The sequence below is a fragment of the Empidonax traillii genome, unplaced genomic scaffold (genome assembly GCF_003031625.1).
Source record: "Empidonax traillii isolate 1590-97213 ecotype Southwest subspecies unplaced genomic scaffold, ASM303162v1 scaffold148:size1803964, whole genome shotgun sequence".
Lineage (NCBI taxonomy): Eukaryota > Metazoa > Chordata > Aves > Passeriformes > Tyrannidae > Empidonax > Empidonax traillii.
In genome coordinates, this window is record NW_020955341.1 from 1,275,878 (window position 1) to 1,294,286 (window position 18,409).

The window sequence follows — 18,409 nt, forward strand, 5'->3', positions numbered from 1 at the left end:
CTAAAGTCTGAGGGGTCTACTCCATAAAAAAATGCTGTTGAAACAAGCCCTCCATTACTTGTTATGTATTCTTATTTGGCATTTCAGCTGTTCCTCTCTCCTCTTGGTTTCTGTTTGCCAAGTGGAAAAGTGAACTTCCACCACTTGGTGATCTTGGATAAAGTACAGCTTTATTGTAGTTGTTAAAATATTAGATATTTGTTCAAGCTGGATCAAGAATCCAAGCAAATCAGTAATTCTTTGTCTATATTAAAATGAAATAAATACTCATTTATTTCTGCATTCTTGAAGTTTCTCTGTTTACTTCCTCATTCTCTTATAGGCAAGGAATTTCTATGGGAAAGAGTAGGATCAGAGAAAAATAATGAACAGTGATGACCTGGTAAATGAAGTGAGACACCAGGTGCAGAGACTCAGTTAATATATGAGCAAGGAAAGCAGCAAAACCAAAACATCTGTGTCTCTTAATTAAGTCAACGACTGAAACCGCTGCCACCATAAGTCAGGCAGGATAAATTTGTGAGCTCTTGTGCTGACGTGATGCTAAATGTTGCTTGTCTTATCTGCACTGATTGCTGAGTTATGGGCAGTACAATGCCAACTCAGTTTTCAGTGTTATCTTGAAGTATGATCATGCATAGGTGCTAATAATAAACTGTACATGCAAGTGCTAAACCGCTTTAGCTGAGTAAACATAAGACATTGCCTGTAAGAATAATGTGTTCCTTACTCACTATAGATTCTTCAAGAAAGTGTAAGAAAGGAAAAATTAAATGTATTTCCAAGTGAAGTTAATCTGATATTTGTTACAAAAGGCATACTTGAATTTGCAGGTTTCTGTATGCTGCTTTACTACAAGTGTAAGTAAAGTACTCTCATAACAGAAAGCTCTTTTCTAGTTTATTGTTGTTGTATTGAAATTGCTGAGAAGCTGGAGGTAAGTGGTCCTGATATTTGGTGGGTGTTGGTGTTAGAACTTACTTTTATACCCATGTGTGTTTAAGGTGACTCATGAAAGGAAGCTCTGAGATAGCCAGAGCTCATATGGAGAAGCTGCATACATGTCAGAATGTGTATAGCTGTGAGAACTGAGAGTTTGGAAGTAATTTGAGTGGAAAAAGAAAGATATCTTTGTGAGTTTGGCTCCTACATATGCTTCTTATATGAAGGGAACTTTAAGATTCTCAGTCTTTCTTTTCTTTTCCTTACCATATTTCTGAAAATCTTCTTCTCTGTAAGTTGTTAAATTATTTAAATTGTTTCAGTGTTTTAAATATTAATTTTGAAAGTTGCAAAAGGAGGACCAGTTTAGGTGTGTTGTTGTGAGTAGCTCATGTTTTTGCAAGACTGTCTCTGCTAAAGGATTGGTTGGTTTGGTTTTATTTTCCTTAAGGAAGAAAAAAGTCATAGGTAACCACTGCTCAATCACACTTTAGACCCCTGAGAACAAGGTAGATCAGTAAAGATATACTGGAACACCTTGAGATTTCTGCTAACTGATATTAAGTCCTGGTATTATTTAGATTGTTTGTGGCTGAATTGGATAATTAATCTAACCTTTAAGTTACACTTTATATTAGTAAAATGTGATTAGTAGTTGCCCAGCTTTGTAAATTGCTTTGTGAAGTGTTACATTTAGTTTTATCATGTTTTTGTATTGAACTTGTGTGGGTTTTTATGCAATTCTATTTTAAAAATGTTCTTTGCCCTTTTGTACTTCTCTAGGTTGGATAACAAAAAATATGGAAAATGAATGGATAATTTCTATCCGCATTTTTACATGAGTAAAAAACTGTCTACGCTTGGGTTATGTTACCTTAATGCTAAGAAATGTAACTGCGTTATGTTACCCATTTCCCTGGTATGGAAATGGGAAATGCAAACTAATTGGATAAAACTAAGAGAAAAACAGACTTTTAAAGAGAATACATCTGACTTCAACTGTTGACAGGTGTCCACTTGCTGCATCTTATTATTTACTCCTGAAAATAAACATTTTCTTCAGCTAGTATGGTGTGAGCTGTATGTAACCATGTGTCCCTAATTGTGAATGCTTGTTAGTGAGGCACATCCAAATGTCAGCCAGGCATTGGTCATAGTTACATTTAATGTGGTCAGAGATATCTTCAAAGGGGTTTATTTCAAGAAAAGGATTTTGAGCTCTAGGACTCTTTTGGCTCTAGGCTCACTTCCAGTGTGAAGTTCTGGCATAAGAAGCATGATGTACTGGCTTAAGGAGACTCCAGGTGTCAACACACAGTGCCTTAGCTTGTACTTAGTCTGTATTAAAAAAAAAATAAAAAAATAACAGAGTTCTTTAAACCATAATTAGGCTTACAGTGAGACAGTTTGGCTGCCTTGGTGTTGGTACAGCTGTGGTGTCTCCAGGACCCTCAAAATACTTTTTGGTGCACTCATACAAGGAAGTGATGCAATGCACTGCATCTATTAACTCTGAAGGAAAATACCCTCTTGCTTTAATTAGAGCCACTTAACACCACGTAAAAGTTTTACATCTAAAAACAGAAGTAGGAAGGTTATTCTAAAGACAAAAACTGTTCATAGTGTATATATTTAGTCATCTTAAAATGGTTTTAAAGTTAGTCATCCCATTGCACTGTGTTGTTCAGCTGCCAGATCCAAAAGGCAAGTGAAACAATGAGGGGTTTAGTTATATAAATATGAAACTGTAGAGTGGGAGGTTGTCTTCAGAGCTGTTTCCTATAACCTATAATTGGGTCTCCAAGGAAGTGTAAATTATGCCTGCAGCTTGAGCTGTAGTTAATGCTCTCTGAGAATAATTATTCTGATGGTTGTTGGAGGAAAAAGAGCAGAGGAATAGGTGCAACATGTGGACAGCAAGTATAAATGTGGTGTGTATGGTAGTTCCACTGTTTGTTTCTTTATGCTAATCAATTCTCATGATAATAATAAGTTAATTATCTGCATTGATTTATTTCTGAGACAGCCAGCTGGAGGGTTCTTTCTTGTTAAACCTGATCAGACTGGAAGACCTTGAAACCAAACTGTGAGCTGCAGCTTTTCATGTTCAAAAGGTCTTTGTGCTTGGTGTCCATACGTGGTAGAGAGGTTACACTTTGCAGTTTCAGAGGTGATTGCTGCAAATTATCCATAGCTCTGTCACTTATAAATTAGATTGCTGCAATATAGGTGGAGTAAATACTTGAGGGCACTCAGAAATTCTAGTTCTTTCTTTATCTGTGCTTCCACAAAGGAACACTCTGTCTGAGGGTCACTACATGGCTGTCTGCTTACTGTTCCCTGGGTGTAACACAGCGTGGCAACTTTCATTAATGGAAATGAAAGTGCTGTGGGGTGGGAGAGATCTGACCTGGGGGGAACTAAGGCTTGAACACTACATGGCAGAAGCTGGTTGTTCTCCTGGAAGCCGATCTTGGATACCCCAGGTGTGGAGTTGCAGTGTTCAGGCTGGGTAACTGCATTTGACTACTGGACTCACTGCCTTTGAATTCTCATTTTTGCCCAACCCTCTGTCGAGTTACTGCTGCTGATGGGAGTGTGAGAATGGACATGAATGTGTGGCTTATGAAAAAGGGCTGCAGACCAATTCAGCAGAGTAAACATCTGCTGCTCAAGCTTTTCAGGGCTCAGAGATGCCTGTACATAGCCATAAATACACACAGAGATATTGTCTCTTCTAGTGCTGGTGTCTTTTGTGGTGGTGTTCAGATGCACTATCCTGCTATGGATGGTAGTTATAGGAGTGGCAGAGCCCTGGAAGGATGTCGGTGTAAGGCTATTCTTCTAAATTCCACAGGTAATGAAACTTTGTGGGAGTCTGTTCAGCACACTGTGGTCTCCAGTGATTGTTCAGTACTAGCCAATAACTGAAATACACTGCAAATGGCTTATATGTGTTTTTTCCCCTCATATAATCCCAAAATAGGGTTTTCATTCTGTGTATCCTAGTGAAGCAGGGCTTAAATCCAACATTAGGAGTCTTGCTAGACTTTCTGAATTCATGCTAGACATTCTGAATTAATTCTCAACTTTGTGGCAGTGAAATGTGATGTCATAAATAATGATTTCAAGTGCTAAACAGCAGGAGTCAATGAACTTCTACAAGATAATTTATGCAAATGTTCCTACCTCATTCCTATCAATTTAGTTTCCATGCAAAAATAGAACATGTCAACAGCTCTTTCAGCTTTCTCCTACTTCTAGAGGTTTTGATATCAATAATGGAGTCTCTTTAGGCATCATGATTGCATCATAGCTGAATCTGGCTCCTGATCTCTTAATATGTAAACTGTTGTTCAAATCCTGTAATCCCATGTTGAATTGCTGCTTAGATCCAGCAATTGCATCATTCTCATACGCACAAACAGTGAGTCTCTAGGGCTTCTGACTACTCTTCTCTTCACCCACAGTGCTGTAATAATGATATATTTAAATGAGCTGTCTGCCAAGTACAGGTTCTTAAAACAGATTAACAGTGTTGTTTGAAGGCAGTGGTAAGGTAGGAAGGCAAGAAAAATATTTAGGGAATGGCCTGCAAGAAGTACTGTGGGACTGAATGGCATTGTAAGACCTGCTACTCTGGGGATCTGGAAAAGCTCTTTTTCCACCTAAACACCTGCTCCAGGTTTTTCTGAGGACTGAGAGAAGACCCAGGCAAGAAAGGAAGTAGGATACTGGTACTCCTTTTAACTATGGGATTTTTATTCAGGAAAAATATAACTAAGTTATCAGAAGCCTGAATGAATCTGAGGTGTGGACAAGAAAGAAAGCAAGAGGAGAAAAACTCTGCACCTTGCAGTGGCCCAGTACACCTTCCTTCCCTGCTGATTTTTCAGCATTCCAGGCCAAAGGAAGGGGGAGCAGCCCCAGATATTCTGTGAAAGGTGTAGTGACTTCAGTTTTTATCGCGGCACAGCCTGATTCCAGGGAGCACACCGTGTGTGCAGCTCTTAATAACACCTGCTCCCTGACACAAGTGACTTTGTGGGTGGCTCTCTAACTGTTTATCCAGAGCACAGGTAAGGAAGGGGCTTCTAGGAAATTGTACTTTACTGGTGATTTGCACTCTGAGCACAAGCACAATATAGTGCCCTCCCCTTGTATTGTTGATGTAGCTGCTGCTTGTGACTATTTGTAAATATGTATGTGAGGTTTACTTAATTTCAGGTTAATTGCTTTGCAAACCATTCTGCAGTGTATTTATTATGCCAAGCTAACATTAGATTCTTTGGGGAATTTATATTGAAAAAGGTTGGGCACTTCCAGAGAGCACAGGTTTTTATTGAACAGAAAAATATTAAATAGGCCCAATTAGCTGAACAAATATGATCTCTGAAGCCATCACATTCAGGTAATCCCTCTTCTAGCAAGGTGAAAATCTGTCTTGTGTGCTTTTAATAAAGTCTTAGATATGGAAGTCAGTATTAGGACAGGTGAGGATGTGCTTTCGATTAGTTCTCCTATGAGTAGGAGATGACTTCTGATACTGTATTGCCATGGTGTCTCCATTATTTTTACTGTTAACTGTTATGCTCTTCTTTTTTTTTTTTTTTTAATTAAGCTGAGAGCTCTACATGTGTTCGCCTCAGGGGAGTTTTAGATTTTAAATCATTATAATTTACAGTTACTTGGATATTTAAGGTACACTTTGACATTTATGCAATCAAAGCTGTACTTGATGGTCTGTTGTAGTGAGTCTGATACAAAATTCTGATCTGTATGTGTGCAACTTGCTCCATGTGTATCTCTGGAACAGCACTGATTTCAGTAGCATAACTTGGATATAAAACCTGAAGAAAAAATTGTGCCATGGCTTTCAGGGCATCATCTTTGGATATCCCTTAATCATAGAAGCAGTAATCATAATAATAAAATCATAAAATCATAATCAGCAGTAATGTCATCTACCTTCAAAATCTTGACTCTTTCACGTTTCTTTGCTTTCCTCAAAATATATAAGGAGGCTTTTGTGCAGAACTGAAATCCATGCATGATTTATGCTTTCTAAGGGTGAAAAGTATTGAAGTTTGCTTTAAATGTTTGTAATTTAAAAACATTTAAAAGACAGTCTTGCTCATTATCAAATTAATGCATTCTAATTATACTGTATTCTATACTTCACTGGTTTGTAACAAATCAGCAGAATTCAAAGTTCACATGAACATGCCTGAGGCCATAGGCATTCTATTAAGTATCGTTCAATTGGTACAATTTGATAGAACATTCCACACTAACTGAATGAAATAGTAACTGCAACATTAACTTTTTTATCTTGTGTGGTGTGTAGACAGAAGCTGTCCTTGCTATGGCAAAGTTCTATGTTTTTGTTTCCCAGTAAGCAGCTATTCCCAGAAATGTTTTGTGTAAGAGTGTGTGCTCACTCATGTGGCATGTAGATGAGAGAATGACTGTGCGAGTCACGCATTTCTTACTTCAGAAAGTAACCTGTTGGTAATCTCCCCCCTGGTCCATTTGCAGTGTATTCTGTAGCCTCAGTACAGAGGTCTTAGTGTTTGCCAGATCCAGAACTGGCCCTGCTTGGGCAATGCTGTTATGGGAGAAAGAAGCTGCTTCCAAGTCTCAAAGGGCTCAAGGCGATTCTCTGTGAAGTCAGGAGATGGTTTCCTATTCACTGCACAGAGAATTAGAGCTTGTCCCATGAGACTTATTTGAGAACCTGCTTGGAAAGGAGGTCTCTTACTTCCTAGCTTTTCAATCACAATGTATCTGTCTTTTTCTTTCTGCTGCTGTTACAACTCTAGCACTTTGTGCAGTGCTCACAGGGAAACTTGAAAACTGTTTCACCTCCTAGGAATTAGCAGTAAAATTTATTAGTGCTTGTAGTAAGCACCATTTATGAGGAGTAGGAGGGCACTGTCAGTGTAACACAGCTTGTCTTGCGTACTGCAGTGCTCCTGTTGTTTTGACATTTCTCTAGAGAACTGAGGTGTTAAGAGATATCTAAAAGACACACACACACACTGATTTGGGAAAGGATGGAGAGGTTTCCGTGTGACCTGGTGTGTTGTCCTAGGGCGTAACATATGAAGACGTGATTAGCTACAAAAATTGCAGGTAATTAAGATACCTTTTCAACTGCACTCCTTATATTAAGGGTGCAAAGTAAAGGAAAAGTTTAAAAGACTTCTACAGCTCTCTGCCATCATGGGCATCTTTATCAGATAAATTTTTATCATCTTTGTAACTCGTGTGACCAGAATACAGTTAAACAAGATTCAGGTTACATGCCCAGAAGATGAGCAGAGCCTCAGCAATTGCTTGTGTTGCCTTTTCCCCTGGGATGACTTATAGCTGAGTTGCACAGTCACGTGTGGGTACTGCTTGTTCCTTCTCTTGTCTGCATGACATTGCTGTGTGAAATGCACAGTTAAACTAGTTTAGGTACACCATAGTCTGCCACTTGGGCCCCCAAAAGACTGTTCTGTTGTAAATGCTACCTTGAAAATTAGTAAACAATTGTACTTTTGCTTTTATACAAGATTTGTACTAAAAGACACCTAAACCTCATGGAAGTGGTTCTTAGTAAGGTGTACTCTTCAAAGGTGATGTATCAGAACTCAAGGTTTCTTCAAAACATTTATGAATGAAAGCGAACATGATCAGACATCTGACTGCGTAGTGCTTTTGTCGGAAGTGGTAATGTAGGAATGTTTTGGGGTTTGTGTGTCAGTGTAAAATGCTGCTGTTAAAGTTACAGTAGCCCAACTCTGGGCTACTGGAGAATGGAAGAAATTCAGAAATAGCATTGGGCATCTGGCCAGGGACTGAAGGAGCCACGTTCTAAGGGACAGGTGATACTAAGCACCTGCAAAACATGAATCTCACTTTAACTATTAAATACAAAGAGTAATAAACAACTTAAGGTATAATTAACCTACAAGGTAATGCAAAAAGTAATTTTAGTGAAGGGAAAAGAGCACATTTAACGTAGTTCAGTAGAATATTGTCATTGATCTTGCTTTTAAAATCTTGCTTTAAGTGAGTTTACAACATTTAGTCATGGAAAATACTGGTAGTTATCATAAACAGGTGACTTGGCAAGGTGAGCATAGCACTGAAATTCTGTTCTCAACAGGACAGAAAATCTTTAATAGAAAAAAGACTTGGTAAGACACCACCACCATCTCTGAAGGACTGTTTTCAAAAACATGTACTGTCCTTTTAAAAAAAACACCCAGATCAAAGCACTGGAGCTTCTAGCCAAATATAAGTCCTAGCCCAGGGAGTCAGGGAATGAAATAACAGAGGTGAAAAAATGCAGGTGTACAGTTATGGACACCTGCTTGAGCTGCTGCTTCTCAGCCCAGACAGACACAAAGATTCATTCCAGTTGTGCTCAGTAGATAATGAAAGTGGAACAGGTTTTGCTGTCCATACTGCGCTTTTTTTGCTTTGCTTTAGGGGTGGTCATGTTTTGATAGATGGTTTGTGATTCTGACTTTTCTTTATGCAGCTGGTTTTTTTTATCCTTTACCTGTATTCTGACTTGTTGCTTCTGCAAGCAGCATGCTGCTCTTCTGTCACTTCACTTGAGAGCATCCTGCACTGTGAAACTAGTGGATACCCCTCTGGTGATGTTTAAGGAAAACCTTAGAAAATATCAGAAAGCATAAGTAGATATGTAATGAGGAAATACATTTTAAAGTGCAGCTCCTTTTTCATCAAATCTGTAAGCCTTAAGGAACTAATGAGAATTTGGACATGCAGATATCACTGATAAATATTGCAATAAGTCAACTGAACTGTATTGTTTTTCTAGGGATTTTGTTGCTTTGTTTGTCTTTTCTATGTATGGAACTAGATCTAGCCACATGTAACTTAGGGCTTGAAGGATGCCTTAGTTTCCTGGAACTGCCCATGTGATATAAAAACCGCGATACTGAAGTGTGGTTTGTATAATTTCCTGGTTCACATGGCTGGTGCTGCATTGTTTTATTTGTGGTGGTTTTCTTTTCTTAAAAATTCAGGTATCCTTTCCTGTCCTGTGTGCAAACAGACCTGCTTTGCGAGGGATGTAGTTGAGAATTTCTTCCTCAAGGACTTTCCAACTGGTGATTCAGCTATGGCAAAGGTAAGTGAAAACCACTAAGTTGGTTGCCTTGTGTGTTGTTGAAACAGTACCAGATGAACACTGAAAACAGAGCAAATTTTGTTTTGGACAACAGACTCAACAGTTTGCTTATGCAGCACTGGAATTGCTTCACTACTAGAGATGGACATACCGACTTGATTGTACTTTTTAAATTTTAGTTGAAGAACCAGTTTTACTCTCTGTATTTCAAATAGCCAATTAAAAATACTGATCCTAGTGTATCTGTGATAAACAGTATATTAGGAAGATACTGAAAGTCCTGGATCCCTCATTGCCCTCTTCCTGCTCTCAACACAAAGTAAAAAAGTCACAGAATAGTCAGTGTTATAAGAGGCCTCTGGAGATCACCCAGTCCAACCTCCCCACAAAGGCAGGGTCACCTAGAGCAGGTGACACAGGAACATGTCCAGGTGGGTTTTGAATGTCTCAAGAGAGGGAGACTCCATGTACTTCCTGGGCAGCCTGTTCCAGTGCTCTGCCACCCTCAATGGAGAGAAGTTCTTCCTCATGTTGAGGTGCAACTTCTTGTGTTACAGTTTGTCCATTGCTCCTTGTTCTGTCACTGAGCATCACTGAAAAGAGTCTGACACCATCCCCTTGGCACCCCTTTGAGATATTTATGTGCATTAATGAGATCCCATCTCATGCTCAATTCCCACAGTCTCCCCTCCTATGAGAGATGCTCAAGATTCCTTGTCTTTGTGGCCTCCACTGGATCCTCTCTAGTAGCTTTTTGTCTCTCTTGAGCTGTGGAGACCAGAATTGAACACAGTACTCCAGATGTGGCCTCCCTGGAGCTGAGCAGAGGGGGAGGATCACCTCCTTGACCTGCTGGTCACAGCAACAGATTGTTGACTGAATGGTTACAACAATATTACCCATTAGATCGTGTGGGCAATTATAATTTTCTGATTGTCTGTTTTAACGGTAAGAAGAGTCACACTGCATTGCATTTTCCCATTGGGGAATGGATTCAAAGGGTAATCAGAAGACAAAGGATTACTACCTTGGCCTTGTATTGATACTTTACATAGATGGATTTCACTTCTCTTAAATATCCAGTTAACAGGCAGGACTATTCGTAATTGCCACTACTTTGGGTTGACAGGAGGGATGGAGAAAGCTGTGTATGTCTGCCCCCTACGTTACAAAACACTATTCTATTATTTGCATGAGTAAGATTGATTTCAGAATGTGATAGTACTACCTATAGCTGGGAGTTAAAACAGGTGAAAACTTGTCAAAATTACTCTGTAGCCTGCTGGCTGCATTATACAAAATGGGGTCCAAGGCAAGGGAAGAGAAACCAAGAAGCAGGGATAGAGGACTTCACTTTCTGCACCAACTCTTGGGCCTCAGTCTGTCTCTTTTGCACTTTTGATTCCTAAAGAAACTGGACAGCCATATTGGATATTCAGTTTCAGGCACTTTACAATTCCATAATGTAAGAAAGAGGATATGTCTTTCCACTCCTCTTAACCTCTGTAGAGGCAGCAACAATTTATAGATCAGTTCTGTCCTGTGCAGAAGGCCTGAGACCTATTTAAATTGAGCAAATGACTTTCCCAGTGACACGGTTGGAAAAAGTTCCAGAGGTGATGCACTTCTTCCCTGTCAGTCATTTCTGTGTTTCATTTTTTCTACTTTTAAAAAGTAAAGAATGTGCAACCTAATCCATGGAGTGTTCTGGGGAAATAAAGTCAATGCAATCAAAGTGTGTAGACATCCTCAGGTATAAGTTGCTTGTAGAGTACAACATCACTTGAACATCACTTGATCTAAAGCAAGAAGAGGTCTATTCACATGCGCTCTTCAAAAAGAAGAAGCAAATTTGTAAGATATTTCTGAATGTTTAAAATGCACTTACTACACTGGGATTTCTTAATTACTGTGACTCACATCATTTATTTTTCCATGAGAGTTTGTGTAGAAAGGAAATCAAATGAGAATATCTAATGTCTTCAAAACCATTAGAATATTTTTTTCAAACCATCTTTAAAAGAAGGTTTTTCTTTTCTGTAATCCCTTCGGAGTCCTAAGAGCTGTTCAGTAAAGCATATTTCTCACTGGAGCATATGAGTACCCTAGAGCAAATTGTGAACCTTCCTCACAGTTTTTGGCTTACTTTCTTTTTATTAACAGTCAAGTCATGTAGCTCGCTTGCTAACTGTCTTTAACCACTATCACCAGCCCCCAAATTAAAGCCATAGTTTCACCACTGGGGACATCAAAAGGAGAAGCACCAGGTCATCTAGCTGAGACAGCTGAACTGCCATCGTTCTCTTAATTTACCTAATATGTTCAAATGGGAATCTGTCAGGGCTTGTAACAAAGTGTTTGGAAGCAAGATGTCTCTCAGTGTGTGAGATAGTGAAGCATGAATGATAGAATGTGCTATGTGCCAGCAACAGGAGTTTCAAAAATACTCAATTCAGAATCTCTTGCCCAAAAGCCCATTTCCACTTCATAAATAATGTAACTCTGGAAACACTTTGCAACTCAAAAGTAACGTTAACACAGAACAGTGTCAATATAAATTCTAGTCAGATTGACAGCTGAACTGTTACAGGTAAACCTGTGTTTAAGCAGTTTTGGTTACTGCAGAGAAGGAAGAGTATCCCTCAACTTTTGGCCTGATCCCTAAGCTGGCCCTTGATGGGCCTACATTTTAAATTAGACACTTCTTTTTATATAACAAGCTTTGCTCCCAAGCATAAATAGCCTTGCATTTTGGTTATGTAAGTTTTATTAGACTTTTTTGGTTTAAATTATTACATGTACCTTTCAGAAAAACATGTCGATAAGCAAATGGCTAAAATAGCAGAATGGCTTGCACAGACAGTTCCCTCTCTAGACAATTAAACACATTTGAAATTTTGCTTTGTTGTCTTATTGTCAAGAATTGCCCAATCTGTTAGAAAAAGACTGTGAATATTTAGAAACTCTTGAACAGTGAGTTGATAAGAGACCTGTTGTGAAATTCCAGACCCACTGAAGGGAATGGTAAAGTTTAAATGAATTTTAGCAGAACAAGATTTTTCTTCTTGTGCTGAAGTGAATCAGAACTTCACTCACTCGTATCTCAGAATTTAGGTGGATATAGATGTTCCACTAAACGTTAAAGCTGTGATTTAAAACTAAGGCAACCAGCCAAGAACTGCGATTGTTCTCCCTTCAGGCTTTCTATTCCCTGAGACACCACAAAGAGAAACTCTTCCATTACACTGATCAGAACTTGCATCAGGGTTTACATGCTGAGTGCATGCTCAGTGTCCTTCTCTTCATGTTTCCTGTCAAATAACTGGGATGCAATCAGAACTGAATTGAAGATAAGCTGATGTCCAACAGAAAGGACACCTTAGGAAGCAATTTTGTCATCTATTATTATTTATTTCAGTAGCCCTAAGTAGTAGCAATATTGAAGAATTATCTATATGTACACTAGATATATTGTGACCCTGGAGGAAATGTTTCAGTTCCCCTAACTGATGGCCAAGCCTTTATGCTTTGATGACGGTAAAATTGCATCCCTATGCTCATTCTGCCCATTAGTACCTTTTTGTGGCAGTGGTAAGTCAAAAATATGAATATTGGGAGTTTTCAAAGATGATTTACGCCTAGTGCAAATCCTTTTTGAAAGAATTATCATTATCCTGATCTTGAAATTACTCTTGAGTTCCTTCTGAGTACCAAAGGTCAAATTACCCACTTCATTCATGTGTTGCTTTATTCCTTTCCCCTTTAGTGACATATCCAGGCAGCATGGCCTATATAACAAAGGGCATTGCCTAAACTGTTCAATCAATAGAGACAAGAGTTAAATAAGGTTTTCAGTTCTTCTAAGGTTCCTGTGTCTTATGTTTCCAGTTCACCACGTATTGTAGATAATGTTTAATATTATATTTATATATAATATTATATATTTATACCTTGATATCACTATCAAGATATAAATTAAGCTCATTTCCAGTCAGCTCTTCAGATAACAGGAACTAAGTTTATCATTAATAGTATGTAGGTATCCCTACACTGTTTTCTAAATTGTCTTACCATTAGGATGCTTTATGTATTTTTCTTACAGTTGTGCTGTATCAGAGTGGTTTGTACAATGCTAAAGCAAATAGAGTAAGCTCTAATTTTAAATAAAGCAGTATAGATTTAGAGTAGCTCTGCTGACATAGCTCCAATTTACTTTCATATGCATGAAAGCAGAAATAGCCAACTTTTTTTTTTTTTTAGTTCCTTAATAAATAATTAGTAACAAACAAATTAATGCATGACACTAAAACGATCTGGTAAAATGCTTCTGCATAATGCTATGATTAGAAAGGAAATGGCAGTTAGATTAAAAAACTTTTTGATGGCGTTTCTAACATTTCACATAATTACTGGGCAACCTAGACTGTCTTTTCTGAGGTGGAAAATATCTGTATCTATCTATGTAAATATATTTATGCATATACATATATAAAAGTAAGATCTACACTCATTTGATGTGTTAAAGCCATCAGTAAGTACTACAGCATTAACAGAAATGGACAGAGCATGCCTCTCATTTTCAGAGTGACTTTTAACCTACCTCTCCTTAACTTAAATCAAACAAGTCTTATTTCATAGTTTCATTGCTTCTTCAGTTCACAAGAAATAAGTTGTTGTGATTATTTTTCCTGACTTCATGTATAACATGGACCCTAGAATTTTGCTGAATAACTCTTTCATCATGTCATAATTATGTTTGATCGTGCTAAAGCACTGAAAGACAACCAATTTTATTTGAAAGCTTCAAGTCCTAATTTTTTTCTGCCATAACCAGACTCTTAAGATAACTTGAATTGCATTAGTCTGAGAACAGAAAATACTAAGCCTACCAATCTGAATCATGGTCTACTAAAAACAAGTTTGTACCGTTAATTTATTATCCGTGTATGTAATTGCACTTTTTGTTCTTAGAGCTGCTCCATGTGTAAAGAGAAGAGACCTGCTCACAGTCTCTGTACCAGATGCAATAAGTGGCTGTGCAGCTCATGCACAGAGGAGCACAGACATGGCAAGGAAACTGGAGACCGCTTCCTGCCTGTATCCCTGAAAGGCTGCACAGGTACCCAACACACCCTGAAATATCATTTCTTCTCATATCAGTTATTCAGTTGAAAAAGGAGTAGCTGCAGGCTCTGTGCCACAGACACCATGCCCTGGCTGTGTGACTCAGAAGGTGATGTACCTGTCAATGGGAGATTATGTGATTTTTCTCCAGCTTTGAGGCTATTGCCACAATCAGCATTCCACAGTATTAGAAACAGTTTGGACATTTGTGTTTCACAGATATGATCTTCTCCAGATGCCTTTCCAATATGTGGAGTGAGAAAGGCTACAACAGCAACAGGCCTTGCCCTTTTAGTATTTCTGTCCTCCTTTGGGTAACTTCATTCAGAAAACTACGATAAAGCAATTCCTGTGTATGTGGGCAAGGTGTGTGAGGGAGTCACAGACAGCAAAAGGCTGTGATCACTGCAAGATGTTCCTTTTCTAAGTCTGGAGGGAAAAGCATGTGTCCTGAGTGTATTTTGCCATGAGCAAGCACAAGTGAAGCCCACTGGCAAATATGTCTTATCCCTATACAATGATGATCCACAGGAAGTATTACCATCTCCTCTTACTGCTCATTATTTACTTTATTCATATGCCAGAAATCTGCTGTGGAGTATCCTAACCTAAACTTATGTAAGCAGTCTGTAACCTAAAATAAGAATTTTTCAATTTTATACAGTGGTTTTATTTTACACTTTGCTCAGATATGAATTTGTTCGTGCTAGAGAGTTTGTGCTGCACTCTCATTTTTCTTCATAGGGAAGACGAAGGACAGAAAAAGGAATAAATATAGCCCACTAATTATACTTTTTATTTCATTTTTTTTCTCCAGTATTTTTCTTGTAGAAACTTGTACTTTGTACTTGCTATAGATGGAGTTCTTTTAAGTAGTGGGTGGCCATATCAGACAGAGTTTGAGGCACTTGAGGCATGATGTGCCTTTGCCAAATAGGGTGTAAACAAAAAAAAAGTCCATAAAAATGGTAGTAATAAAAAAGCACAGACTACATTTAAATGGTTTTTGGGTCTTTTCTAGAGAATAACATAAACTGAAGTCCCCCCAGTCCCCTCTCAAATGCCCTGATTGGATGGACAATATGTTTTTCTTCTTGAGTTGATGACAAGATAAGGACTGTGGTTTTGAGGCTCCAACTGTTTATAATTTCATTTCACTTTAAGTAAGATTACCAGCTCATATTGTTGACAAATACTGGTAAGAAAATACACATGTGACTTAGTTGTGGGTTTGTGTGTGCTATGTCAATAAAAAGATGCAAAAACATAAGATGAGAAAGAGTTTAGCACTAACCTAAAATTCTATGTGCTGAAAAAAAACCCCATGAACAAGGAGATTGTTAGTGCACATATAGGCTAGTTAATATAAAAAAATATTTGGAATGTAATATTATTATATATTTTATTTATTTAGGACATAGATATCCCCACACGATAGTGCAAAGAAAGCAAATACTTGAACTCAGACTGTTGGTTTTGGGTTTTTCTTTGGTCTTCTGGAAATAAAGCATGAATCTCTGCTTTGAGATTCAATTGCCATCTTCAGTCTGTGTATTCAGCGCTTCTAAACAAGTCACCTTCTTTGTAAGCCCTTGTAAGAATTAAGAGGTCTTACACCTTTAAATTGTTCTGTGTTTTACCATTTGCTTTATAAAGGCCAGACCTTCTTTTGTCATCTGAAAAGTGTAAGATATCATGGGTCTGAAATGAAGTAAAGTAGGAAAAACCCCTCACTAATCCTCCCTATTTCTACTAATTTTGATAAACAATTTCTTCTTGGAGTGACAGAACCAGAGGAGCCTGGCTTCCCTGGGAAACCTTTCTGCTTCTTCATGTCATCTGTGCTCAGTGTAACACATCTGATCACCCCCTGCCATGCAGAGCCTGCAGCCCTCTGACAGAATTCCCCTTCCAGTGACACTGCACATCCTCTTGCTTCCTTCCTGGGCCATCCACTGCTTGCTGAATGAGACCCAGATCACACAGCTGAATGGCTGAGTTGGATGCCTGGCAGTATCCTTAGCCTGGTGACTCCTGAGGCCATGGTGCGTAGCAGTGTGCCAAATTCATCCAATTTTTGAGAATTTACTCATCATTCAAATTTGTGTTTAGGTGCTAAGGGCATGGGGAGAGGCAGGACTGAGCTGGGCTACAAAAATGCCATATTTTATAAGAGGAAAACGATTTTAAAGTAACCCGATTTCATTTTTTCGACTGACTCATCCTTTGTGAGTCGAAATAAAGGCCCACAAAATGATTACTGTCGGTAAGGGATTCCCTGAGAGGGCTTCTTTGTATTGGAAATGGCTGCTTTCCTTTTGGAAACAGCTTTATGAGAAAACTTTATTTCAATCACTTTCATAGCCTTTTGGTAGTTTGGAGGTGGGGATGTGTGCATGTGCTAGTTAGAGTTCATTGTTTTGAATGTGCTTCTTGAGAACTGGATTGAAAAGTTGTAAGAGTGTTCTGTGTCCCAGCTGGTTAGCTAAAAGTGTTACTGAACTTCTACAAAATTTTTTAAGCATAAACCCAGAAATATAGCACACACTGGACAGTACTGTGATTCCCATCTCCCCTACCTCCACCCCCCCAGTTTGCCATTATCATTTATATGTTGTATAGTTGCTCTACTGTATTGTTAGCTGAACCACTTCTAGAGGTACTGTCAAAAATTGCAGTTCTCTTTTGAGTGCCAGGCAATTACTGCTGGTTATGAACATGAAGAGATGGTGAGAGGTGATTCACAGATGAGTCAAAACAGCTACTTGCTGTTTTTAACACACGCTGATGTTTCCTGAGAGTTAGGGAAAAACTGAAAACAAACAACCCCTCTCCAAAAACAAACAAACGACCCTGAAAACTTTGTGACCACAAGATGTCAAAATTTTGAAATCTGCCTCTGGAATGAATTTGATGAGCACTGGAGAGATAGATGCTGGCATCATGGGCCAAAGCTTTATGACTGATCAAGCAGCAGTCTTGGGGGAATAATCTCTGCAGAATGAGCACTTCACTGGAGGGCTCTTTATTAACACTAGGAGTAAGTTAACTTAGTTAAGTTCAAAGTTCTTCAGAATTCTTGAACTGCTTAAAGTCACAAAACTAGAAGCTCCCTTAGTCCCAACTTTCTCAAAAGAACGTTAGGTATTAGTGCAGACTCTTTCCTTGTGTTACGGAAATTCGTGGTTTGCAATTGAGAAGAAACAATCCTTTTGTCAAAACTGTATTAGGAGTAAATGATCTGGTACTGACGTATCAGCTATTTACAGGCTAGTGCACAAATTTGCTCTTTGCTATACTCTCCTTTTCTTTCAGTCTCTCAAGGTTAAGTATGAACCTATAAAATCAAAGTTTGAGCCACTGTGATTTATGCTGGGAGGGAGAACTCTATTTGCTAAGATGTGATTGCTTTTCCAAAGTTGACATGAACTGGTTGGAGGAACAGAGATTTAAAACTTTCTGTTAATTATTCAAGAGATACACCTGAGATAAAGAAAATATAGGCTGGAGAAAATGGTGACTCAAAGGATGAATTATCAGAATTTAGGGCAACTGAGTTTTCCCTTTTCATTAAATGAGGTTCTTATCAAGAAGCTGACATGGATAGTTGTGGTCAAGGTATGTGTTTCTAGAAAAAAACAAGCTTTTGCCCTTGTTTAGCACCTGATTTCTAAGTATTAAACTTATTTTTAAACTGAAGAGTGTTGCTGTGAGATGAGTGTAAAGTAGGTCAAGAATACCACAGCTCAGTGGCAGTTCTCACTGACATGTCAATTGAGTCAGGGGATTACTCGTGGCAGAGGATGTGGGTCTGTGTTGTAGTTAGATAACACTGATTTTACCCTTAGCTTGCATTTGGAATCTGCCTGTCTCTTAAATCTGACATGGTAATAAAAAGACCCACTGATTTCTCTGGGTTGATTACAATCACCAAAGGGTAAAGAACCCTTTGCAGAGAGAAAAATGGAATAATCATTATATAAGATCGTGACTAGGCTTTGTTATACACAGACCTTAAAGACAGTATCTCATAAGCTGGAGTTTAATATGGCTAATTTTATCAAGAGTTTTCAGAAAAACAGCTTGTATGCTTTGTGGATGCTGAACACTTTGAGAGGCTTTTCCAGCCCATGAATCTTGAGACAGTTATTATGATCTTTTTATTTTCCTTTTAAGATGAAAAATCTGACC

General features: G+C 38.4%; 1 protein-coding gene across 1 annotated transcript in view; it reads left to right on the forward strand.

Annotated features, from left to right (window-relative positions):
* The window catches only part of TRIM66 (tripartite motif containing 66), a 53,006-nt gene that overhangs the window by 1,789 nt on the left and 32,808 nt on the right, over positions 1-18,409 (forward strand). The window contains exons 3-4 of the mRNA XM_027884543.1: positions 8,991-9,094; positions 14,066-14,213. Coding sequence (XP_027740344.1) covers positions 8,991-9,094; positions 14,066-14,213 — 252 coding nt within the window. The remainder of the gene's footprint in view (positions 1-8,990; positions 9,095-14,065; positions 14,214-18,409) is intronic.